This window comes from Typha angustifolia, chromosome 12 (assembly GCF_048772165.1).
Source record: "Typha angustifolia cultivar Huaian chromosome 12, ASM4877216v1, whole genome shotgun sequence".
NCBI classification, from domain to species: domain Eukaryota; kingdom Viridiplantae; phylum Streptophyta; class Magnoliopsida; order Poales; family Typhaceae; genus Typha; species Typha angustifolia.
This window is the reverse complement of record NC_133250.1, coordinates 3,102,354-3,129,900: the sequence shown is the minus strand read 5'-3', so window position 1 is coordinate 3,129,900 and position 27,547 is coordinate 3,102,354. Positions and strand designations below refer to the sequence as shown.

Here is a 27,547-nt window from a genome sequence, read left to right as displayed (position 1 = left end):
CTCAGAGAAAACTTGTGACATCTTTGACTAAACCATAACTTGTAGAGCCTGGTGTCTCAACCACTGTATACCAGTAACAACTTTACTAAAGCTATATGATTCATTGAATACTAATAAAAGAATGAAATCAAAGGTTTGCCTTTCTCTTGTCACCAGGTATGGTCACATGAGTGTTCCATCTAAATATAAAGTCAGCAATTTCATCATTGGTATTCCAGTGGTTGAGACACCTCATTCACAATTTGGAACGCGAAAGATTGGCTCTTGCCAACTGCAATTTATGGCTTAGCCAGGGCACCATGGGTTCCCCACCATGGGTTCCCCACTTTATCCAAAATTAGTAGTCTCCTCAGTGTTTCCCTTTTTTTCTTTTTTCTTTGAAGAAAATAAGTAAAACTTGCATAGAGCCCAAAGGAAGATAAGTCAACCTACAAGAGATTCGAAGGACAACTCTTCACAGTGAAACATCAATTCATTCTCAAACCTTTGCAAAACAAATCGCTCCTCCGGAGAGATGAGAGTTGTAACATGGCATTCATCCTTGGAGAAAGGTATTCGTCCGGTTCTTCCGGCACGGTGGAGGTAGTCAACCGCACTCTTTGGAAGATCAAAATTGTATATGTGGGTAGTTTGTGGCAAATCAAACCCTCTGCCAGCTATATCTGTTGAAACTAGCAAGAAACCTTGTTGCCTAATTTCCTATGTAAGAATACCAGACATCAGAATAAAATTTTATAAGATAATAATGCAGATAATGTGATCAATTTATGCCATGTTATGAGTTACAGCTGAATTACGCCAACATAAACATGGTGCCAGTAGTTAAAACACTTTAGAAGAAGTTATACTGTGAACACCAGCTCTAAAATAACGTAAACAGAAGAATGACAACACTTCTTGCACAGGAATATAATTAATGAACTAAACCCCCAGTTTGTAGGAGCATTACAACCTAAAGGAGAGTTCTCATCATTATTTTTTTCTTATAGAAAATATTCTCATCGTTAATGTTATTCTGAAGATTTATAACTTCACAAATTTGATATTCTAAGTAATGATGAATAATATTATAAAAAGCAAGTACTCCAAACTTCTTACTTGGAGATGAGGTTCTTGTATCTCAAGGTGTACATAATGGTAAACAGAAATGTCGAAACTTTTGCCAAATTCTTAACATAAAGTTATGGGTCCAATTGTATATATATAATGTTTACAACATATATTCAATTGAATACTATATTTTTTTAGTACTAAACTAGAGAGATGATAAAGATTGCTAAATGATACACAGAGTCATTTTCATCACAATTTTGTCCACAATCATAAACTATTATTACTTTTCTAAACCACCAAACTAATGCTTCCAACAAATACGTTCAATCGATAAACGAAATCTATGATAATTAAGAATGAACCCAAACAAAACAATGAGGAAGAAAACCTACGTAGGCGTAATTGACTTGATGTCGCAAAATAATAAATATCATGCATAGTTATAGCTAAACCTAATGCAGAACCAAGTAATCTTATTAATTATTATGAAATAATGTGCAACAATGGGATGTCTCACTCATACTTGGTTATGTAACTCAACTGCCCCTAGAGCCTATATAGTTGGGGTCTAATATGTGGCCACATGTATGGGTGCAACCGTGCAACAACATTTTCTGTAAGATTGAGGGATTCCTCTTAATGACATTGAAATGTCAAAACATTTTAGGAAGGACAAAATTTTATCAAAGTATTTATGCTTCATACATCTTATAATGATAGATATTTGAGCATTGGCTAATATCATGGTGTATATTTTATGATTATGAAGAATGTACCTTTGGTTTATTTAGTAAAAATGATTATACATGCAAACATGCATGTTATACATTGTAGATGATCTAAAAATGAGTAATGCTTACATTGCGGATCTACCATTCAGCATTAAGATGTAACCCCAATAATCTGTTTGAAATACTTTCAGATGAAGAAGTTGGGACTGAAGGCTTTGCTGCTGTTCTTTTTGATGAAGAAAGGGCTAATCAAATTCAATACACTGGAACAAATTGTCATTTATAGATGAGCACAAAGGTATGATGTAGTAATCGATGACTTGAACTTTTACGGATTCTTTCATTTCAAGAATTTGTCTGTTGGTATTCCATCAAGTGAGTTGAGTAATTATTGCTAGGTTAACTATGCTAAATTAATATTATAATGCACTTAGAGCAGCAATAGATGTACTTTAGGTCATTCAGCAGACAAAGAAAGCCCCCTTATTCTGATCTACCAAGTGATGTCCAGAAAATATAATTGTGGCTTATATAGAATATTATAACCAATAATGGCAAGTTGAACGTTGAACATTGGACTTTCATTTGGAAGGAACATGTTACACAAAGTTCTCTTGCTGTGTTTACAAGAATACTTACAGAGAATGAGATCGCTCGAGCATTAAAATTCATATCTTCTTCAAGGAGAAGAATTTCTAGGCAGCCACCGTAAGAAGCTCTAAGAAATTCAATAACAAGGGTTGTTGATGGAAGCTGTCCAGCCCATTTTGATTTCTCAGACTAACAAATGAGCAAAATAGAAAGTCAAACAAGATAGCATACAGCCTAAAGATTAATTGTAATCAAAGTGCAATCAATTTTGAAATAATGATCTTCAGAATCGTAATTGTCAAATTAAAGAGAAGTTAATGCTAGCAAATTAGTAAATGGAACTTATAGATTCAGGCTCTAAATTTCTAGTAAGAAGTAAATGACTTAACAGTGGCAGATACTTTCCTTGTTCAAAAATTAAGCAGGCACTAATTTTTAAGTCCTGTGCTGCCCATGTAGTAAGTACTCTTAAGATAATCACATATGCCTCATCTAGTGGGACAAAATGTCAGTATTTATGCTCTATATGAAAAATAAAGGTAGGTCAAACTTGCAAGACCTTATTTTCTGTGCTATTAGAATTCTGACATTAAGCTGTTATCTAGAAAAGGAACTGATATAAGCCACTGCGAGGGAGAAAATGAGAGAATAATACATTAATAGGTATTTGGCAAGACAAAATTTTCTTCTCATGACTCATTCACCTTTTTCTATGATACAAATAGCAATCACACCTCAGCTACTAGATGCAGTATTATTGGTAGAATAGTTCTCATCAAACTGAAGAAATTTGAGACGTCAGCTGCCTAGTGCTTTTTGGGACATCTCAAAACATTTTCACAACAAGAATACTTCCTTCTGCCTACATAGTGCTAAGAAATAATTATCAATAATGGTGAAATCACTGATGGACATGATGCCCACTTTAAGTTTCTCATAGTAACCAAGTGAACTCTATCATGGCCAATCTGGATCCTTCGGACAGAAGACCACCAAGAAGTTTGCAAAATGAATATTTATCTTTGACAAGTACTAGTAGCATTGAGATAGTTTCTCATCATCTATTTATTGTTTTAGTGAGTTTCTCATCATCTATTTATTGTTTTAGTGACCATTGATTCTACTCTATTATTGATATTAACTCTGCTCACTACCCAATACGCCTTTATTTTTCAACTTACAAGTTACAATTCATCATCTGGAGTTCAGAGCAAATTCGCTATCAAAAGAATACATTTCTCACATGCTTTAGGAAGAGCAATGATCACATATATTATTGTGTATATATACCTTTGTATATGATATTTTCTAACGAATGAAGGAAACACTGCTACAGAATTATTCTTTGAAATCTGTCATGGTAGAGCTGTAGGATTTCAACTTTCAAACTTTCTGGGAAGAAGTGTTTATTGGCAGTGTTTTAGTTATTCCTTTTTGCCAGCCTTCATTGCTGGTGTTTTTTCTAATGGTTTTCATTGCTGGTGGTTTTCTGGTGTTCTTTTTTACCAGTTTCATTGCTGGTGTTCTATTTTTTGGCAATTTCTGTCAGCCTTCATTGCTGGTGGTTTTCTGGTGGTTTTGTTCCTTTCTTTTGTGATTGGCCTTGATTGCTTAAAGATCGTTTGTGAAGGATGTCAGATGGTTGAAGAGAAGACAAGTACTGAGCAATCGATAGAGACAGTTCAACCACAGTAAACTGGAGAATTGCAAAATATTCAAGCAGCATATTGGTTGGATGGAAAAAATTATCTCAAATGGTCTCACAGCTTATTCAAACTATGCTGAAAGGGAAAGGGAAGATCAGCCATCTTACAGGTACTGGGCTGAAACAAGGAGATCCTCATTTTGAAGTGTGGGATGAAAAGGATTCTATGATTATGGCATGGCTATGGAATTCTGATTCCTAAGATCAGCAACACATGAATGTTCTTGCTTACGGCTAAGAATGTTTGTGATGCATTACAACGAACCTACTCCAAAGCTAGAGATGTGGTACAAGTATATGAGGTCAAGGTGAAGACAATGGCTGCAATATAGGGAAATAAAACTGTGACTGAATATGCCTATCAGTTGAAGGCATTGTGGCAAGAACTTTACCATAGGATGATAAAAACCAAATGTCCTATAGATGCTGCTATCCTAAAGGATTTCATTGAGCAAGATAGAGTCTATGATTTCTTGGTTGGGCTTAATCCAGAATTTGATCAAGAATTCAGATTCTTGACAAAGAGGTTCCATGCTTAAATGAAGTGGTTGTGCTGATTAGAGGAGAAAAAAGCAGAGAAGGATTAATGCTTGAACCACAGAGCATGGACAGTTCAACTATGGTGGCTACTAGTGCCAATAATTCAGTCACAAACGTCAAAAGAGCACTAAGTTCCGAGAGTAACCCGGACTGTCAAAGGTCCAGAATTGTGATTACAAGGACAGGTTATGGTGCACTTATTGTAAAAAGGCTCGGCACACTTGTGACCGATATTGGAAGCTTCATGGAAAACCTCCTAGTTGAGAATGGGACAGAAAGGAGAGCAACCAAAGAACAATAGTCAGGCTCATGTTGCAATAGTGCAGCATGATGAAGAAGCAAAAAAGAGTTTGGAGGCCTCAACCAAGAAAAGATTGAGAGGTTGAGATCTCTTATTAGCAGCCTTTAACAAACCTTCAGGTACTTGTTCATTGGCATATTCAGGTAATCTTCCATTCTCTATTGGATTAAATATCTTGGATATAACCTATGACAACTCTTGGATCAAGGAGTCAGGAGCTATCGATCATATGACAAACTCACCAAATGCTTTCTCCACATATTTCCCATGTCTAAGCAATAGGAAAATATCCATACATGATGGTTCTTTGACCACTGTAAAAATGAGCCCATCCATGACCTTAAAAACGTCCTACAAGTCCCTAGATTTGTCCATTAATCTTGTTTCTATCCAAAAACCTACTCAAGATTTAAATTGCAATGTATCTTTTATCATAACGATGGTGTATTTCAGAACAAGAATTCAGGGAAGATGATTGGACATGCCAAACGAAATGGGTGGACTCTACTACTTTGAAGCACCAAGCCAGTCAAGCATTGTCAAGGACAGGTTATCTCAATCTTTTGTTTCAGAACTTCATTCATCTAGTAAAGAGAAACTTTGGCTTCATCATTGCTGACTTGGACATCCATCATTTAGGGTCATTAAAATTTTATTTCGTTCTTTATTTCATGGTCTATATGTTGAGAATTTTCACTGTGAAGTGTGTGAGCTTGCTAACACAAACGTGAACCTTTTCCAGTTAGTAATAAAAGAAGCTCTTTTCCTTTTCATCTAATTCATACTAATATTTGGGGTGCTTCTCCTTCCCTAATGTCTCTGGGGCAAGATGGTTTGTGTCATTCATTGATGATTGTACTCGTGTTAATTGGCTTTTCTTGCTTAAACACAAATCTAAAGTTAATACTTTTATCCCAAAATTTTGCTCCAAGATTAAAAATCAATTCGGGATCAGTGTCAAAAGGTTTAGGTCTAATAATGCCAGAGATTATTTCAATCCTAACTTCATACTTTTAGGCGGGATAATACATGAGTTATCCTGTGTCAATACACTTCAGCAAAATAGGGTGGCAGAAAGAAGAAATGATCTACTTCTCAATAAACCCAAGCTTCTTTGTTTGAGAAAAATGTGCATAAATCCTTTTGGGATGAAGGTGTCCTTACAGTACTCACCTTATAATCGGTTGCCTTCCAGAGTCTTAGGATTCAAGATTCCAATGGAAACTCTCTCAACATTCTATCCAAACATCCACATCTCAAATAATCTTGCCCCTAGGATATTTGGATGTGTGTCATTTGTTCATGTCCACAGTCACAATAGGGGGAAGTTAGATTCAAGGGCACTCAAATATGTTTTCGTAGGTTATTCTTCAACTCAAGAAGGATATGAGTGTTATCACCCTCCATCCAAGTTTTATGTCTCGGTTGATGTTACCTTCAACACAAGAGTCTTATTTCAGCACATTTATCTTTAGGGGGAGAATTCTATGATTGAAGATAAGAACTTTTCACTTGATCTGTCAGCTCTTTTTATGTCTAAACCAGCCTCTATGCCCAATTCTATGTCTATACCCATGCCTAAATCTCCAAGATATCTCCAATATCCAGAAAATTCTAAAACACCAAAAACTACTCAAGAAAATCTTGACTCTACTCTTGAGAATGTGAGATTTGGCAATGTGTTTTTGAGGAGGAAGAAGGCTGTTCCTGAACCTGTGCATGTCCAAGAATCCAATTCGAATCCTCCAAATGAGGTAACAATGTCTAACTCTTCATTGCAATCTGAATATGAATCTCATGAGACCAATATTTACCATGATATTCCTATTGCCATTAGGAAAGGAACTAGAGAGTGCACAAAACAACCTTTATATCCACTTGCTCATTTTTTGTCATTTAACTGTTTTTCACCTTCCCACAGAGCCTTTCTTGTTAGCTTAAATACCATTGCTATTCCTACCATCTTATCCGAGGCTTTGTTCAATGAGAAATAGAAGCAAGCTATAAATGTGGCAATGGAAGCATTGGATAAAAATAAAACTTGGGAGTTGGTTAAGTTGCCAATAGGGAAGGTGTAAATGGGTCTATAAAGTAAAGTATGGAACAGATGGATCGATAGAGAGATACAAGGCAAGGTTGATAACCAAGGGCTATACTAAGATTTATGGGATTGATTACTTGGAGACTTTTGCTCCAGCTGCAAAGATGAATACTGCCAGAATCCTATTGGTATTAGCAGCCAATTATAGTTGGGAGTTATAACAATTTGATGTGAAGAATGCCTTTTTGAACGGATAGTTAGAGGAAGAAATTTATATGGAGGTTCTACCAGGTTATGGGAATAATTTGACTGATCCAACCGTGTGTAAGTTGAAGAAAGCCTTGTCTGGATTTAAACAATCACCACAAGCATGGTTTGGCAAATTTGCAAGAGTTATGATTGCTATGGGGGTATAGACAAAGCCAAGGGTATCATACATTGTTCATTAAACACACCTTTACAGGGAGTCATAGCACTCTTAGTTTATGTTGATGACATACTAGTGACCGGGAATGATGACAAAGGGAGTCTCTAAATCAATATTTGGCTAATGAGTCTGAGATCAAGACATTAAGGAGGCTGAAATATTTTCTTGAGATTGAGGTACCTCACTCTAGGTAGGGAATTTTTATCTTTCAACAGAAGTATGTTATAGATCTGCTCAAGGAAACAGGCAAGATAGCTTGTAAACTAGCAAGTACAGTAGCACACTAATAGACCTGAACCTCAAACTAGGAAATGCAGAGGAAGATGCAGCAATGGACAGAGAAATGTATCAATGGCTAGTGGAAAGACATATTTATTTGTCTCATATACGACCAAACATAGCATATGCAGTGAGCGTGATTAGTCAGTTCATACAGAGGCCAAATGAAGTTTATTTGCAGGCAGCTTACCGAGTGTTATAATATCTAAAAGAGTCTTATATTCAAAAGAAATGGAGATTTGGTACTAGAGGCATATACAAATGCTGATTATGCTAGGCCTATAGTTGATAGAAGATCAACCTCTAGATATTATACCTTCCTTGGTGACTTGGAGAAGTAAGAAACATAACGTGGTAGCACGATCTAGTGCAGAGAGGAAAAATTCTGAGCCATGGCTCAAGAAATGTGTGAACTACTTTGGTTAAAGATCATCTTAGATGATTTGAAGATTAAGTGGGATGGCCCAATGAGACTTTATTGCGATAATAAGTCTGCAACCAGCATAGCTCACAATCTAGTATAAGACAATCCAACGAAGCACATTAAAATTGACAGACGCTTCATTAAGGAGAAGTTGGAGAGAGGGTTGATTTGTACGCCATATGTTTCCACACATGGCCAGCTTGCAGATGTGCTTACTAAAGGGTTAAGCAGCTCAACATTTCACAGCATTGTATCCAATTTGGGATGGAGAATACTTATTCACCAGCTTGAGGGGGAGTGTGGGAAAATATACATGTATAGTTAGCTATTTAGGAAGTTTTGTAATGATTAGTATCCCTAGAATTAGGCTAATTTAGTTAGTTCTCATTTTTGTTAGAGCAGCCCATAAATCATGGGATTAGGTGTCTTGCTTTCCTTATTTAGTGCAAGAGCTATGGCTAACTTTGTAGATGATATTTCATAACGAATGAAGGAAATGCTACTGCAGAACTATTTCTTGAAATCTGTCATATAGAAAACAGATTCTTGACTCTAACAAGAGAGAACTAATCCAACAGAATAGCTCTAATAGTGAACTAAATCTAACAAAAGATAACTACAAATTTTCCACATGTAGGATTAGCTCTAACAGTCTCACTTTGCCTGGTGATCTAAATCTCACCTCACCCATAGACCACATAGCTCTAACCATTGAGCTTCATTATCACTTATCCTTCCTTCAAAACCCATTAATCAGTCAGAATTCTGATTCTCAACAATAGTGTACAGTGGAGCAAAATACTCAGTTGGAAAGAGTTGCGGAGGAAATGAATTAGAACAAAATTTGGTACTAACATTGGAAAGAGAAGAGCTCACAGCCTCTCATAAGCCTGTATATTTCTTCTCACATATAGTCATTTAAGATTCGTATAGGGCCAGCTATAGGTGGAGTCCCCAGAAAGGTGGTCGGCCCACAGAAAGCTCTAAGAGTAGGGTTAAATCTTAAAATATGAAATTTCCATCCCTGAAATTAATTTCCACCAAAACCCCAATCTAATGGCAAATTCTCCGGGATGCTTTTCTCTTTTCTGAGAAAAAGTTACTAGCCAACGTTGCGGCAGAGGCTTTCGATCAGGCACTATTTTTCATCAAAGGATCAATTATTTCGATTTGAGACTGGGACGTCTTCTCTAGTGAGCTGCCCATAATCCACACTCCTAGGTTCTCAAATTAAAATTTAGCCAGCTCAACCACCTAAGGAAAAAATATAGGCTCTGACACCATATCCAAGGATGCCAGTTTAAGCTACTCCTAAGTTAGAATAGTTGAAATGGATCGGAATCGACTGACACGATGACATATAAGATCAAAGGTTGATAAACTTTTCATGTAACTATGGTTAGGTTTTTAATTTAATTAGGAAGATAACTAATAGTAGAGAGATCATCAGACTCTGTCTTACTAGATTTGTCATTCATTTTCTAGCATATAAAAGATCATGCACTACAAGAATGATATTATATGGATATTTATATCAAACCTAGTGCCGTGCCGTGCCAACCTATGCTGATCGGCACAGATCACGTGAGGTTCGAAATATATTTTATTGATATGAAATGAATTCATTGTAGTAAATCTAAAATATTCTATGATGCTCTTTTTTATCACGCGACAAAAGTGATATATCATGTGAAGCCAATTATTTTTTACTTTTTACTATTTCAATTATATTATGGAGTATTCAATCATTAATATTAGTTTTAATAAATATATTTAATTATATTATCAGTTGAATAATGTTTTTATTTGGTTATTGCTATTTCTTTAATAAAATAGGTTATTTACAAAAAAAATCTAAGATAAAAGACTCGCAAGTAGGCTTTAATACATATATTCAAACTAAAAAGTAAAAATTGACGTGCTGAAGACCTAAAAATATTTTTAAATACACTAAAAATTTTATTAAAAATGTGCCAAAAGCGTGCTAATGCATGTTAGTAGCACGCAAGGGGGTGCCAACTAGGGATCAGCATGCATCACCTAAAAAGTCAAAATGTGGATATTCAAATAGTTCATCCGTAATCACAAATTTCTTGATTCAAATTTTCATAAAAAATTACTTTTTTATATTCCTTTTTTTCTTATCGGTATTGTTGTTATCCTATGCCCACTATCCATAGATAGCTATAGTAGACAATTTTCCTTATTTGCACATTACATGTGAATAGCGGATTGCTAGATTTCTTGTAGATGGCTGCTGGATATGCAGCTATTTTTATGGTAAGATGCTTGAGCCAACTACTAATATAATAATAAAGTGATAGCATCCTAAAGCACTACACTGCAATCATACACTAGTGGTTTAAGGTGTCCTCATTTGTTTCTAATTTCTATACACCTTTTCTCAGAGGAAATCTTCATTTCACACTACGCTGGTCTGAACCTGCCATTTTAGTATTGTTACATCAATCTCTAAACTTCTCATAAATGTCCAAGTAATACCCTTGGGCATTGGTCCCGCTAACCTAACAGCTCCTAACAAATTGTATTGAAGAGGAAAATTTATGTTTGGATCTATGTTTCTAATCCCCAAATTGTAATTTCCCGTCTTAAATCTGATTTTTACATCCTCACTTTTCTTCAAGTAACTATTTGATTGTCTAGATAGGATAAGTTCAATAATAATTTAATTTAATTCAAATTTCTGTCCTTCAGAATTGGCCAAGCTAAACTATGGTCATTTTCATAATCTGGTAGCTTTTTTTCAAGGGCTAATGTTACAATTTGTTACCTACAGTAACAGCCAGTTGTGATTTCAGCATACTTAGGGAAATGATGGTTTCAATATAGAAAAGTGAAAAGGCAGGAATAAAAACCAGAATAAGTCAATAATGGGGGAGGTAAACTAGAGATTTCCTTTTCCTTAATGTTTTCATTCTTTCTGGCAAATATAGGCATCAAAATGTGAATTGACACAAGCTTTACACCAATCATATTGACACACATTATTTCATTGTGTCACTGGATTCTCAATGTTTCTGTCACTCTATCCTGCAAGAGTGTACTTTAAAATTGGTAAAATATTGATACTACATAAATTGAAGAGGGTAGGGTATCCAGGTATATGAGTTGCCATCTACCAGGGGTCTAGAAAGGAGAAAGTCAAATAAATACGACACAAGGATCACCACCCAATTTAATAGATTATTAATCTAAAACTTACTGGCCTTGCATAAGACAAGTAAATACAGACATTCAAATGCATTAAGCATTTTAAATTCAATTGAATGCAAGCATCATGGATTCTATATTTTAAGATTCTTGGGATTAACTAATCAGAAAAGCATATAAACTATAGAGAACTAAGGAAAAATGTCTTCTCAAGCTTAGAAGAAGAAAAGATGCTAGAAAACAGGCAAAGTTAATGTACTCTACGATGCATCTAATATTCAAATAGTAAACAAGTGGGCACCAAGCTTACAAAAAGCTGAGTAACAAAGACTTCAACAAACCTGCTCACTGACAAATATTATGGCGGATTTAGGTGCATCTCTGTCAAGTAAGGAGAGCAAAGTATGCAAACGTTCCTTCTTACCACAGATCTGCAACAAATTAGGGAATAAGATAAGGGGATCACATGAAATTCTGTGATCTGACTATTAGATCTAAAAGATGAAAAAAATATCGAAAGCAGTTTATTGAATTGCCACTGGACTTCATTTATAGAGAACTCAAGTCAAAACATGGTTATACAATAGTGTTGAAACTCAAAAAACACACAAACAGACAAAATAATTAAAGAAGTGAACACTATAATATAACAACAAGTCCTTCAAAGTTTAAACATGCTCACCACATATTTGTGACATAGGTGCGAAGGCATCGGTTCCACATGATTGACATGGATATGAACTACATCACTCTGCATCCAGAAGGAAATTAGTATATAATAGGATCAATCATCAAAAACGGGAGAAGTAAGAAGCGATGGTATGTATATTAACAGAACACATGCAAAGAAAAGATAGTGAAATAAATTGTGAATTAAAGACACCTTGGTCCACTTCTGTTGTACACAGTCATATCGAAAACGATTGTGCTGGGGTATGGATGCACTAGCTAGAATGGTTTGACGACTGTCAACTGTAGAAAATGAAGTCAGCAGCTTGCGAAGAGAGTACACTTGTTTTGATGAATTGAACATAAAATCAACCTATGAAGAGAAGTTCCTTGAAAATATTAATGTCAGTCTGGGACAGTTATCAGAAGAAAAAAAATTATTGCAAAAACAGAAGAGACCTGACAAAAAAGTTCAAATACAATCTTCACTGAGGTATACTAGAGCACTAGATAAGCAACGTGTATTGTATAGAAACAGAGGCAAGAAAAATTAATATTTAAACATTAAGAAGGCTCATAAAAAATCTGAAAAACCAAAAAGTGAAGTAGATTATATATATGCTAACCAATATATCTCCACTAGTAAAGTAGGTGAAGAAGCTCAAAGGTTATTATTTAAGTAGAACTAAGGATGGGCGTGTCAGTCGGCAAGCCCTTGCCTACTGCTCATGCCATGCCGATGATGGACAAACTCAAAAGTCATCGGATACTATATATATATATATAGATACATACATATAAACATGATGTGAATTTATGTGCTTAGCCCTCTGGCTACTTTCTTTCTTGTTGTATGACAGTAGTAGAGTTAATACTATTGTAAGCAAAAACAGCAGTCTCAAATTTTAGGCTTAAGAGGAGGTATTAATGACTAAGGGGCTTAAAATTATTGAGACGAATAGAATAATTCACAAGCTACAAGGATTAACTGAATAGGAAAGATTATTGATTGAAGATGTCCACTAAAGCCACTTCACCTTGATTCTCTTTGCAGGTCGACCTGACATTCGTAGTCATCCTCATAGACAAATAAGATCCTTAAGGATGAGATTAGATTACAGGGATGTCTAGGAAAAGGGAAGAGATACGGGGTTAAGAGTAAACACAACAATAGAGTAACGGACAAATTTGAATCTGCTCCAAGTTCCTCCAACTCATCTTGAAGGGAATGTCTCTAAGCAAGTTTCACTTATTAAATGATGCCTTGTGAGTAGTGAGTACATCCCTTCTCCCCTATCTATCACACAACATACATAAAAGAATTAAAAAGATACAGCAAATAACATAGAATAAAATCTAATAGGCAAAATTAACTCTTCATTTTCTTCCTTTTTTGACTTACCTTGAATGGTTTCACTGAATTTGCCCCAAGTTCCTCAGGTTAATTCCAAAGGAGAGAATGTCCCACACCTAAACTCACGTGAGTTTAAAATGGTTCATTCATTGACTGGAGCACTGTAAGCACAACCCTTCTCCCCTATTTACAGCGGAATTTACATCTAAGAAGAAACAATGTAGACAAAAGAAAAGATTGTATTTTTTCTTCCTTTTCTCCACTTGATCTTCACATCTTAGATCTACAGAATCAATTTTGGCACCATACTGGTTTCCTCCATGATCATTTAGCATGCCCTTCCTCCTTTTCCCTTGATTCTTGTTGTCTTTCCCTTCTTCAATCATGGTCCTTTCTTGGACATTCCTGATAGAAACTTGCTTTCATGACCCTAATTACTAAATTGCTAAGATGTTGTAATGTGGCAACATCTGCAAAGGAAGCCTTTATCTAAAAGATCTTACTGTACAAACCTAACTTATAAGATCAAATTGAGCACATCTCTGATCTAGGACAACTGCACTTGCTAGTTACCTAAAAAGCCTAGTGTATGAAGAGAAGGTCATAGGATATCCATTCTTAAATTAAAATTTGAAAGCTTGATCACACACACATATTCATGTGTAAATGTTGAATAATGACAAAATTGAATTTTTGAAAAAACTTGAATTCAAATTTCACGTTAGGCCAGCAGTCCCAGCCAGGGTTGATTGTTCAATTATCATTTAGCAGAAGTTAATTTACTTTGTAAAGTAAACAACACGAAAAAGGTAGAATTAAAGAAATTTGTCGAAAATATTAATTAAAGGAAAAATACATTTTGAAACTCCCTAAGAAGAAACTACAGGACAGTATCTATATTAGAATAGTTCATGATCACATTCACTTGCCTCAGCTTGCAATGAGAATTTGGAAACTTTCAAATAGATTTAAGTATGGATTGTTGTGCCAATGGCACATGCCGTGTCAATACGCCGTCCTGATGGTGCCACTGGCACGCCTCTAAATAGACTTTTTAAGGTATTTACACATAGTTTAAGTTTTAATATATGCATTAAAGCTTACATTACAGTCGTTAGCCCTAGATAATGTTGTAAAAGACCTAAACATAGCAAAGGTCAAATATGATTCAACACATAATATCAAGCTATTTTCCTTTGCCTTTAATTCCTAAATTTTGAAGATTTTATATAAATCTAGCACAAAATGCTAGATCTATATAGAATGACTCTTACAAATGATAGACCTATCTTCATGTTGCTACATCTAGGATGATTAATCTCCGATTTGGTTTCTAAAGCAAAGGAGGAAGAGAAAATAAGAATAAAATATTTTTTTCAACAGGTTTTGGAGTTCACATCCTTGATCAAGCAACTCTCCTAAATCTCTCTTTCTTCTTTTCTTTTTGTTTGGATCTTTTCTGTAATTTAATGAAAGAAGTCAAAAAACCAAGGTCGTAGAAAAACTAATGAAAGGAATGGTGTAAAACTATAAATTGCAATAATTAATAAACACATGAAACCGTACCTTGTTAGAGCCAAATCCCACTTAATTGTAATAATAGCAACTACATTATGAATCACTTAATAACATGCCATGGACATGCAAATAATATTAGTAATCACCTCATCAATAATCAATACCCGCATTGCTTCAAGCTTAAGAACGCGTTTCTCAAGCATTTGACACAAGCTCCCTATAGTGGCAACCACTATCTCAGGTGGCTCTGCCTGAAAGCAAATTAACACATTAATACAAGAAATGAAACAAATTACTGACTTATGGACTTGTAGAACATTCGATGGTAGTTAGCACTTATGACGAAAAGTATGATTTACATGCATGGAAAAAAATTTGAGGGATAAGATGAGATCAAGTATACAAAAATTTAGAAAATGAACACAAGTGCAAGTGGTGTCCTTGTGTCAAGAGACCATCATGGTACTAATGATTCTATCTTAAAAACTGACACACAGCATTTTTAGCAAGTAGCACAAATGGACTTCTTTGATTCTGCAGATCTATCTGTTACAACCATATAGCAAGAAAATGTGCCCAAAGTGGAAACCAGCTAAGAGTCCCTGCCAGTTAAGATAACAATATATCATGATGATGGTTCAAAGTTTGGGTTTCGGTTTTGACCCCTAGGAAAAATAAATATTTTAGTCTAAAATAGAATATCAAAATAAATGTCAAAACTAGAAATCTTGATAGTTTCAACCTTAACCAATGAGTTTCAGCCATCACTATTCCGTCTCTGGTGAAACTTCATGAAGCCTTTCAAGATAATATTAGTATGAGGATATAGCATAAAGCTAAAGCTAAAATATCACTATGGTAACAGTCATATATTGGTCCTTTAGGACAATGAATTGAGGCATTGAATAGCAGCTGGCCACAGGAGCAATCTTTATCCTTTATTATAGAGTTCACAATTCAGCCAAAGTTTGCAGTTTCGGCTGATCTCGATCCCACCCCAAAACCAACAAATTGGCTTGTTTCGGGGCAATTCCTCACATTTCACCAAGCTCATACAAAGGCTGATCCAGCAAGCACCTTCGGCGACTCCGCACTTGAGTAAGTGTTTCTTTATCTCTTCTAGTTTTCTTTCCTCCTCTCTCTCTCTCTGTCTCTAACTCCCCCTTTATCTCTCCTCTTTACTGCTGCAGACAGACAATGAAGGGAGATAAATTATCGCACTTCTACAAGAGAAATTTATGAGCATAGAAATTTATTAGATCTAGCTCGGAATTTATCATGAGTAATTTTTTTAGTTTTTAGGCTTCTGATAACTTAAAAAATTGTCAAAATCAAAGAAAAGCTTCTAACAACTCAGAGCCGTCAAAAAAGTTATGTTGATAATCAGAGAAAAAATCTGGAGTTTCAGATAGGTAACATGGTTTATCTAAAAGTGTCATATTAGGAAGGATTGATTAGGTTTGGTAAAAAAGGCAAATTGAGTCCTCCCTTTATTAGACCTTTTGAGGTGTTTAAAGCATTGGAGAGGTGGCATACCAAATAGTATTGCCATCTAGGTTAGCTAAATAACATAATGTCTTCCATGTGACTATGTTAAGGAAGTATGTGCCTAGTGCTGATTATGTGATTGATTTCGAGCCTTTGGGGATCCGAGGAAATTTATCTTATGAAGAGCAACCTATAGATATCCTAGAAACATAGCAAATAAATCTTCACAACAGGGTAATCTCATTTGTGAAGATCTTATGAAAAAACCACAAGCCGGAAGAAGCAATTTGGGAGCGTGAAGATGATATGTGAGAGAAGCATTAAAAGCTATTTCCTCAGTCTGCATAGTAACTAATTATTGCGGTACTACCTTATTCTCTTATTACGTTAATTTTATTTTTGAGGACGAAATTTCTTTTCATTGGGAATAGTTGTAAGAACAGAGAAAAAAAAAAGAGAATCACATGAGCAGTGCATGTGCAACCCCCTCCCCTCCCTTCTCTTTCGCAGTTACGCGACAGAGGAGTTACCGAGAGATTTTGGCCACTCCGAATCTAAATTTGATCCCAAATAAAGATTCAAAAACCTATTCAATAAATCAAAACCCTAACCCTGTTTTCTCATATGTCATTCTCTCTGTCTATCTCTTTCTTTCCCGTTGGAGCACCCACCATCGAATCGAAGCACCGGAGTGATAGAAGACCACTCAACAACTCACCGATCAATCCTCTCCCATCCCTCATAATTAATTTAAAGTTTAATTAAATTAGAATAGAAATACATTTTCTTTTTGGGGTAAAGCAGCATAGTCGGTGAATCGAGCCGACCGACAGCTTCAGGTCGCTGCCGTTCATGTGCCAGAGCTTCATGTTGTTGGCCTCATACCGTAGGCGTGCTTCCCTGGAGCCCTCGTGGCTTGGTTTGTGGTAGAAGACAATTCCATGGCCTCTGACCATGGAGTCGAGCTACTTGTCGTCAACGGTGGATTCTCCTCCACCTTGCGTGGTATGCGTGGTCACGAGAATGTTGGAGAGCTAGGGGTGTGGCCAGTGGACCGTCAAAGGCAGTGGTCGCCGGTGGTCGTCAACGGACTCTCTCTCCTTCTCTTCCTCACATCGATCACTATAGGGAGAAGATTTGATTGGGCTCAAGTTTGAATTTCAGATCCAAAAACCCGACATGAACTATCTTAATGGAGGGTGGGCTACGGGTTAGCCAGCAGCCCAATCCATTATTGATTTGGTTTGGGCTTTGATCCGGCCCAATCCAATGGGTTTAAATCAACCTATTTTAGCTATTTATTTAGCTTTAAATCTTAAAAATCATGATATTATTTAATTTAAAATTTTACTGTTATTTACTATTAAAGGTGATAATTTTTAGCACGTGGATTAGAAAGTGAAGATTTCAGTTGTTTAACCTAGACTGAAGTGAGTGGGTTTACTCACATATTTATTCATATTGTATTTCGTACTTTTTATCAGACCACGTATTTCTCTATGTGCAAATTATTTATTATATTTTCTGTGTGCAATTTAATTATTATAATTACATGCGCAAAATATATAATTTAGTATATCGCTATATTTTATGCAAATTGCAAATTTTAGTGGGGTAAAATATAACTAGTATTTGGTATGACTTAGATAATAGTCCCGGTATAGATCGTTTGCGATTTTTCATAATGACTCAAATCTGACTGGAAATCCAAGAAAAAGTCTTATCTCAGATCACTACGGTGACTTTCTTAGGTGACTCTAGCAAGGTTAGGAAACAATCCTAAGTTAGATTAAAAGACTTTTTAAGATGACTCTAATCTCTCTCAACTATTAGTAAAAAAAAATAAGGTGCATTTATTACATAGAGACACCTCTTGATGATCATAATCAAATCAGCTATGAGAAAAAGGCCCAAGCGTCATCTCGATGTGACTTCTAATTGATATGAATCTATAGGGTATAGACCTAATTGAGACAAATGACATTATTATTATTGAGAAAAATTTCAGTATATTAAAACTGAGCATGTCATAAGATATGACTTTCTGTTATTATTATTGTCGTTATTATTGTTACTTTAAGAACATGCTTAGTAAAATTCACTTTATATTGCTGATTTTGGATTTTATTTAACGTTATAAATTTTAATTTATTTGGCTTTTGAGTGGATTCCACTCACTGAGCTATAGTTGTTGATTCATAGATTTTCTTCTAATATTTCAGATAATGGTCAGTGTGGCGACTGAGTGAGATGCACCGGGACCCACTTCTACTTAAGACTTACCCTTTTACCTTTTCATTTGTTTGATTTTTATGTTTTAAACTATTTGTTAATTCAATTTGCTTAGAAACACATTAGTGATGACCTTGATTATTTTCATTATGATTGGGTTAAATTATATAAATCTATTTTTTTAATTAATTTTTGTCATTGGTGTACTTAGAAGATTAGTAAGGCATTGTATCTCAATACGTGTATCTCCAACGTATTGAGATACATGGCCGGTCATAATTCCGATTCCGTGTCGTGACATTCATAAACGAATCCTTGATGACAAAATGAGATATTATTCAATTGAATAATTTTATTATTATTTGTTTCAAGTTTCAATATAATCAATTTCTTATAAAATATTCAATAATATATTTCAGATAGAGAAATATAGATTAAGAGTTTACCACTTCAAAACTGCTAAAGTTACTGCAACTATATCTCATAACAATTCAACTAAATGGTGGTCTATTTATGAATAGGAGGAAGCACCAAATTTAACATCAATAGTTAAAATCTTAAATTACATCGTGTCTTTATCACAGTGTGAAAGAAATTGCACTACCTTTTCCTTGATTCATACGAAAACACATAATCGAATTGATTAATAATTAAGAGATTAGAGAAATTATTTTTCTGCCATTATAATATGAGATTGAGAGAGAAATTTTAAAAAATTAAAAAGTGATCAGCTAATTGATTTAAATCATATTTTTGATAAAGAAGATTCCCTAACTTCATGGATTAGAAAAGTGAAGGATAGATTATTAGATGATAAAAATAACTCATAATTAGATATAGCATTCGCAGAAATCACAGCTAGAGCAAAGGCTAGTACGAGTTGTTCGATAGCAAGAGATATTATAGCTATCAATACCAAAGATAATCCTAATGATCCTGATAATACACCTGGTGGTGAGATCGTCTTTTCCACATTTGCTGAGGAAAGTGAAAAAGGTATAGGGATTAAAGACAGAGAAATTGAGGATGTACATACATGTCAGGGACGTCATTATTAGTATGTTGCTTTCTATAACCATAGTTTATCAAGTATTCATTGTTTAAAGGCATCACATGATCCATATGCTGATTTAGTATCCTCAGTATCATCAAACACAAAATCCACATATTGATTATTATCCTCTTTAGAATTAACAAGATCGATTTGATATAAATGATATGATACAATCACTCTTTAGAGCACTAAGCCCTATACATTATTATTATAAACTTATGGTGATTATGATGACAATGACCATAGGGATTTACGAGAGTCAGCTCGATATTCATCGAAGTTTTGAGTAAGTACTTTTTTTCATTTTTAGGGCTCATATGTGAATAATTATTATTTTTCTTATTTCTTTTGTCATGTTTTCTAAATTTTTAAAAATTTTCCTGTATTTTTAAATAATAATTAGAATTTTATGTAATGAAAAAAAATCTGATCCAATCTGGAAGACAAATACGGCAAATTCGCCTGATACATATCATTTTTTCGGAAGGCCAATCCCAATACTGATCTCAATTTTTCGAACCTTGAAATTATGAACATTTTCTGATCAAGTGCATGTAAAGTGTCGACAAAGAATAAAAATTATAAGATTAACAAACAATATTGGCGAAATACTGAATAGTTTCTATCAAGTGGTCCATAAAGGGCTCCCCATGATTAGTCATTTAAAAACTCTAGATGAATGGGAAAAAAATTACATTGCCTAACTTGCGAATTATCATCATTCATCATGTTATCTTCTCCTAATCAATAATTTTGCAAAGAACATGATCATTACAGATTGGACCATGAAAAGGAATAATAGTGCCAACTGCCAAGAGCATCTTTTTCCAAATATGCATTAACTATAATTTAGATATTAGAGAAAACAAATTCCTCAGAATATGATTGCTCCTTAATGAGAAACAATATCATTTTTAGTGAATAATTATATGAAGTCCAAGTCCATGATCTCCATAGGCAAAGGCTAAAGGTGACCGATGATGTACATTTTAATACTTGCTACAGCATGGTTGAGGCACTAACTTTCTTCAGAATAACATCTACAAATGGCTCCTAGAATAGGCAATCCAAAGAACTAACTCATAAACTTGCTAAAAGGTAACTGGGTCATAAAAGGTTTTATTACCTAAGTTTTATCAAATTAAAAGTATTTTCATTTGTTAAAACTTTAATAATTTGCCATCTCACATGCCCAGACAATTGGCTTACTTTGCCTTAGGGAAACTCTTAACATAAGCATAATGTTCATTAAGAATTCAAAAATTCCAGCACACACAGAAACTAGTATACAATATTAATCAAACAGTCTACATAGAACTGAATAAATCAAAACCTTAACAACTCTTAGTACAAGAATTAAAAATGGTAAGTTGGTAACTGCAAACTAAATGAGCTTGAATACTTTCTTGGAACTGTCACCTTCAGATTTACTCTCTTCTTGATCCCTTCAATTATAAATTAAGGGACACAGATAGAATGTAATACCTTTAACCAGCTCTTTTGCCTCTTCAACATCCCACCATCCAGCAAAGTCATGATAGTGCATGCCTTCTGCATCTTCTCAATTCCATCCCTCTTCGCAGCAAGCATTCTAGCAACTTTTGTAACCTTCAATTGTTATAAGACCAATTCAAATATTACAAGATCATGAAATAACAGTTACTATCATATTGAAGTAATATAAAGAAAAAGAAAAACTCACTTGCATTCCAAGTTCCCGGGTTGGTACGATAATCAATGCTTGTACAGCTGACCTTTGAAAGTCTATGGATGAAAATACCAACAATAAGTATGCCAACGTTTTGCCTGAACCTGTCTAAATTTACATTTCATTGTAACATTAACATCTCATTATGGATAATGCATCAAACTATAATATAAAGCTAAATCAGATATTTAAGTACCACAAAAGACACTCTAAAAGGTTGTTTAATAGGCAGGACAGAGAGGGTCTCATGCCACTAAAGTGATACCATGGTAATATGTGAGGACTGCTATGCCCACCACGAAAGGGATGGAAAGTATGCATAAAGAAAAAAAAAAAAACTTGTTATCCTGATTGAAACTGAGCTCATACCATATGCACATCTGGTACAATGAGAAAACCAAAAAAATGAAACATCGCTAGTCTCAGCCACTTTATGCTAACTTTCTGGTTTGTGGTTTAGTTTTCCTTGTGAGCCCCCACAGGTTTTCCTATAATACCAGATTTATTTAACTAGTGTAAGGAGCACCTGCAACTATGACGAGTTTTTGCATGAGAACATAATAGCAGTCGATAACTTAATGCAGATGAAGAATCAAGGAAAAAAATATGTATCTTTGTATTGGAACAAGAAGATCTGTAATTATATCAGCACAAACTGGTCCAAACAAACTGAGATTAGAGCCAACTTTTTACTGATTAATCATCTAATATGGATGAATACCTTGACAGGTATAACATATCCAAAGTTAAAGGGGGTTCTTGTAGGTACAACTTCGATTGGTATTACATGATTGATATAATCATGTAATAACATAGTGTCTTCTCAGATACGAAATATTTTATGGAGAGATATGATCGTGTATGGAACTACTAAAAGGATCCTTTCCCTCCACTAATCACTATAAGATGATCAAGTGCTACCATGTCCTTTCTTACAAATTCTTAAACCTCCATGTCAATTACTTTCTACTTCAATGAAAACATTCCTTCGTATTAATGTACTATGTGATCTCCATTGGACATGTCCAAATAAAGCCTCTCGCCCCAACTATATGGAATCTCTTCCTTTCCCTCCATTCAACATTTTCATTTAAGAGTCTGCGCCTAATCAAGTGCTACCATGCCCTTCCTTACTAATTGCGTACACCTCCCTCTAAACTTATATTTGAAAGAAAACATTTATTTAGATTGGTATCATCATTCCTTATTCTACCTTCACTTCAATCAATTTTCATACCCCTCGAGTTTGCGCCTAATCATTTTAATCAATTTTCACATAGATTTTCTTTATGTACCCCTAACTTCTTTGATATTTCCATTGACTATTATTCTTTAGAGACAACAAAATCTATTTAAGTCTCCCTTAAAGACAACAATATCAATTTAATATGACTAATATGATGCAATCACTATTTGGAATACTAAGTCCTAAACATTATTATTTACAAATTTATAGTAATTATGATATACGACAACTATAGAGATTTACGAAAGCCAACTCGGTATTCATAGAAGTTTTAATTTTTGAGTAAGTTAATATCTTTTTTTTTATTTTAGGCTTCTTATATGAATAATTAGTATTTTCTTATTTTTTTGTCATATTTTCTAAATTTTTAGAAATTTTTCTGCATTTCTAAGTAATATTTAGAATTTTATGTAATTAAAAAGGTTTGATCCAATTCGGGTGATCGATATTGTCAATCAAGCTAATACATATCGTTTTTTTAGAAGGTCGATCCCAATCTTGATCTTGATCCCAATTTTTTGAACCTTGAAACAAATACAAGCCGATTAATAATCGGCTTAGATAAGTCACTCATTTATGACTCATACTTGATAATATTAAACACAAACCTGTTTAAAGTCTTCAAGTTCATGTTGAATCAAAAAATGGCAACCTTATTGGTAGAAACTTCATCTGTTGTAGCCTTCCAAGAAGACATTGCATGGTGACATCAGTGGTATGTGTAAATCTCGGGAAAAATTATGAAAATCTAACTTGAATGAGAAATCTTCAAACTTGGAACCTGAAATGACCTATTAGAAAAAAGAAGGTTTAGACTTTAGAGTTGATCATCGTCTAAAAAGATTTTTACTGCATTCTTTGTAATACTAGTTTATTATCCAAGCCGAACACAATCTCATAACTTGAACCTAGATCTTATCTAAGTTATTGGATTATATTCGAGCAAATAAAGCTCGACTTTAGGACTCGAATACTCTTATATTAAACATTTTAACCAAAACCCATCTTCCATGACAAACAACCTACTTGTCCATGCTTCAAGCTTTCTTTCTCAGTCACTTCTCTCCCTAGAATGTCAACTCTTAATATCCCCCTTCCGTCCAGCTCTGGCACCTCCAATGCCTCCTATTCTCCCACCTTCACTCTATTCCTCAATCCTCCCCTATTGACACCATGTTTTGAAGTTTTGCACAAGATGGAGCAGTACCCACCAAAGCTTGACCTCTACTTTGACTAAGAGTTCTTGCACCAATTTCTAGATAGTTATGCCAAGTTGAACACCTCAGAAAGTAGTGATCCAGTGATGATAATCATAATGTAATTCAATGAGCTAACTCTCAACTTCAAAGCAATATAAGAGAAATTATACAAAAAAGCATTTAGACAAGATAAGTAACCTGGGCATGAAGTATACAATCTCGACCAGATAACATAATTGGTAAAGATTGTTCCTGAATGTCAGTAGGTATAACATATCCCATCTCTACGGCCCTGCAAAATAAGAAATAAATTGAAAATCGTGATGATAGACAAGTAGAAGGAAAGAAAGATGTCTACTTAGTTGAGTTTATCTTATTTGACAACCTTCTTTGTTTTCTTTAAAAAATTGACATGAAACTCTTCCTCATCATTGCACTTCAAGTTTTCATGTACTTGTGCATACACATTATGAATCCTTGGCTTATTTTATTTCATTTGTCACTCTTGGTCACGGACTAGCAGACCTTTCCTTGATTTCTAGCTACGTAAGAGGTCCCTGTGATAGGCCTAGATTTTAGTCCAAGTGCCACTGACTAAGTCGATCTTGTGGAGTGTTTGATGAGTGTCACACATCATGCCCATCATGTGGGAAGTAGAGATTTTGTGTGCTACTCAAGAAGAGAGGCCCACCTATTTCCAATACGAGCCATCCATATGTCATGAATGATGCACTGATGTGTAATCCTTCCCTCTTTGCCTTCCATAACAGGACTTAGATGTTCTCTTGAAAGATTTGATCAATAAAACTCATTAGTTCACTATTCATTATCTCCTTCTCTTTGATTCTCCTTTGAATCTTTTTTCTTTCTCTTACAGGTTTCCCTAGTGATTCTCCTTAATAGATCCTTTTTTGCAATCTATAGTAGCAAATTCATATTTCCTAGTCAGACATTTTATAGATGTAACTTACAAACCCACCCAATTTTCATATAAGATTTTACCTCCAAATCTAATTCTTCTAAGACCTAGTGGAAAAAAGCATTAACAGAATTCTAAATTCCAGGCAACTACATCAAATAGGCAAATACAACTCTCATAATATAAATTTAGTCATCGAAACAATCCTCCAAACTTAGTTGCTCAGTATAACATAGAAGTACAAGTTTTACCAAATTGATGATCACTAATCAATATGACAGGAAATGAACCATAAATCAAGGACAGTCGAAACTTGTCACAGATTGGGCCACTGGGCTTTGAGCCGAACCGTGATGCTCGAAACCCACTAAGCCATTAAAGGTTAGTCGGCAACAACTTTACTGAAAGAAGAAGGTTGAACTGAGAGACAGAGAAAGGGAGGAGAAAGAGAGGAGATTAAGGAGGAATTCAATATTTCTTCTTCAAATCAAATGAAAAGGTAAATTTCTCTTTCATTTTCTTTAATATTTTGTTTGTTTTACATTTTAAAAACTAATTTTGGATATAAAAATGAATCAATGATAGATCTAGCTCAATTTTGCTCAATCTATCATTTATACGGGTCTTTCTACATAGATCTAGCATTTTGATGCTAAAATATCTATGAAAAATACTCTTTAAAATATAGGAATATCCCCAAATCTTCCCTGCAAATTTCAAAAAATCTATAATTTATAATTAAAGTTCATTCAGAAAATCCAAATTTCTGCTGGAACCAAATTGGTATTTCTTTTATATAACTCAACTTTTGAGGTGACTTTCTATGGTGGACTTTTAGTCCTGTATCTAACAGTGTTAATGAAGCCATATGGCAACAGCACATACATCAAGGTGGCCGGGTATCTAATAAAAGGACTCCAACATAACTTACAAACTTTTGGGAGTCACAATGACTTGAAAGATTATCTATTAAGAGGAGTCTATGATAAGTCATGCACTTTTGAGATCCATGATGAAATGAAAGATTTTTTTTTGTTTTCGATACTTTTCATTTCTTTTCCCAACTTTTCCTTCTTCAATCATTTCATTAACTTTTTGCAGATTTCAGAGTTTACTTCTACTGGAAATAAACTCACCATTGTGTTTTTCTTTACTCAGATCAAATCAAACATATGATAGAATATCTCTTTCTTTTCCCTGAAATTTTAGCTATAAAGCCCATATTAATAAAATCAGCACTAATACTTCTTGCTCAGCCTCCTTTGCAGTCTGTCATATCCTTAACAATGCTCCCAAAAAGTTTGAATGTTGATCAGATTTGTTAATTCCAACATATGACAGCATTCCCCTGATTAAGGAGGCTACGCTATACTAGCATAGAGCAAAAGGTCCTAAACCAAAGGTAGAATGCGTGAAAGATTCCAAAAGAGTCAAGCCACAATTGAGGAAAACAACTTGAAAGAAAGGTACCCTTCCATTTCATTAAAATCAATCTGGAAATTATGACAATTCATGATAATTGCATCAATAATGTTTACAATCACCAAAGCACAAGTTGATAAACACCAACAAAATATTGGTTTTCCAATATCCAAAGATGCATAACTGAAAAATTACCATCAGAGAATTAATCATTTGGTGATATCCCAATCCCTATTAGAAGGAGGTCAAGAGTCAAAAATAGCAAAGATGGAAAATTCAAGAGTTAAAGGTACAAGAAAAAAAAAACCTTCTTGAAAAGTTCCAAGATCAAACAACCAAAACCAGATTCAAAATCTTCAAGATATTCTTCTAGTGAATTAATCCAGCTGTATGTGAAAGCTGAAGCGTGAAGCTACAATTTCAAGATGAAGGAATTCTTCTAATGATATGATTGCCCAAAGAAAACTAATCGATATAGACCATCAATTACTCTCTATGATGTGCTCAAGGACGAATTTCACATAGAATAAGTAAATCGATTATCTGAAGTGCTAAAGTGAATGTTTTGTACCACACCATCTTCAAATAATCGACGTGTCACCATCATGAAAGCAATTAGAAGTTATAAGACGTAATTTTCCTTTCTTTCATCCAATCCAATCCATCATCGTGACAATCTATCTCTGTCAATCACTGAAATGAAGCAATTTCAATATGTACTTATTTTAGTCATTCATTCAATGCACAACAAACCAACTCAACAAAGATAAATACTTTAGTCATCAACCAAATTCATTTACATCAAATATGTGGCCGCCTGATATTCACATCTCTCTTTTAACCACATAAATTTCCATATAGTTATGAACCGACTTAGCTAACACTTGCTCGCAATTATCTACATTCTACAATATACTGTTTATTCACTAGCACAGCCTCTCATAGTGCAAGAAGTGTTGTACTATCCTAACAACGTTTCGGTACAAATAACACACCCCTTCAAATATTTTCCAGTGTTCACTTCTTGATTTTCATTAGAAGTTTCGTCCTATAAATAAAAAAGTGGTTTTCTGATCCAAGAAACCATTTTTAAACAGAAGTTTAGATACTACTTAATAATAAATCATCAGCGAGAAAGAGTAAATTGATAAAATTGGATTAGCAAGCTAGTGAAAGAATGGCACCTCTGGAGGACGTGGTCCGGCACTCGGCCATCGCAGATCTCGCGGAGCGTTCGAGTTCGTTTGGGACCGTCGTGAGAGAGAGCGCTAGCACTGCAGGAGATGGCGGACGAGGGCTTCGACGGGAACGGGATTAGTAAGGGAAAGGAATTGCGGAGTCTAGGGTTAGAGTTTCTGGAGAGGAAAGCGGGGAGAGGAGAGGAATGGGTTTCGCGGTTTAGGAAAGAGGCGGGAGGAGTGCCGCCGAAGGAGGCCATGGATGAAAGGATGAGACGGGTCGAATGGACAGGTTCA

The 27,547-nt window shown here is 34.7% G+C and overlaps 1 protein-coding gene across 6 annotated transcripts; it reads right to left on the bottom strand.

The window, feature by feature from the left end:
* On the bottom strand, positions 1 to 27,547 carry LOC140772572 (DEAD-box ATP-dependent RNA helicase 58, chloroplastic). Of its 6 annotated transcripts, none has more exons than XM_073114708.1 (11): positions 27,257 to 27,395; positions 26,644 to 26,765; positions 23,930 to 24,023; positions 21,281 to 21,394; positions 21,064 to 21,186; positions 14,951 to 15,055; positions 12,147 to 12,305; positions 11,946 to 12,014; positions 11,605 to 11,694; positions 2,424 to 2,564; positions 1 to 699 (listed from the first exon to the last, which is right to left on the bottom strand). In XM_073114708.1, exons 2-11 carry the CDS (start codon positions 26,649 to 26,651, stop codon positions 424 to 426), a joined length of 1,179 nt encoding a protein of 392 aa, XP_072970809.1. In that variant the 5' UTR covers positions 26,652 to 26,765; positions 27,257 to 27,395; the 3' UTR covers positions 1 to 423. The 6 variants fall into 6 exon arrangements, with proteins under 6 accessions (XP_072970809.1, XP_072970812.1, XP_072970813.1 ...); XM_073114710.1 differs by having other exon boundaries at positions 2 to 699; positions 21,281 to 21,390; XM_073114711.1 differs by lacking the exon at positions 26,644 to 26,765 and having other exon boundaries at positions 21,281 to 21,342; positions 27,257 to 27,299.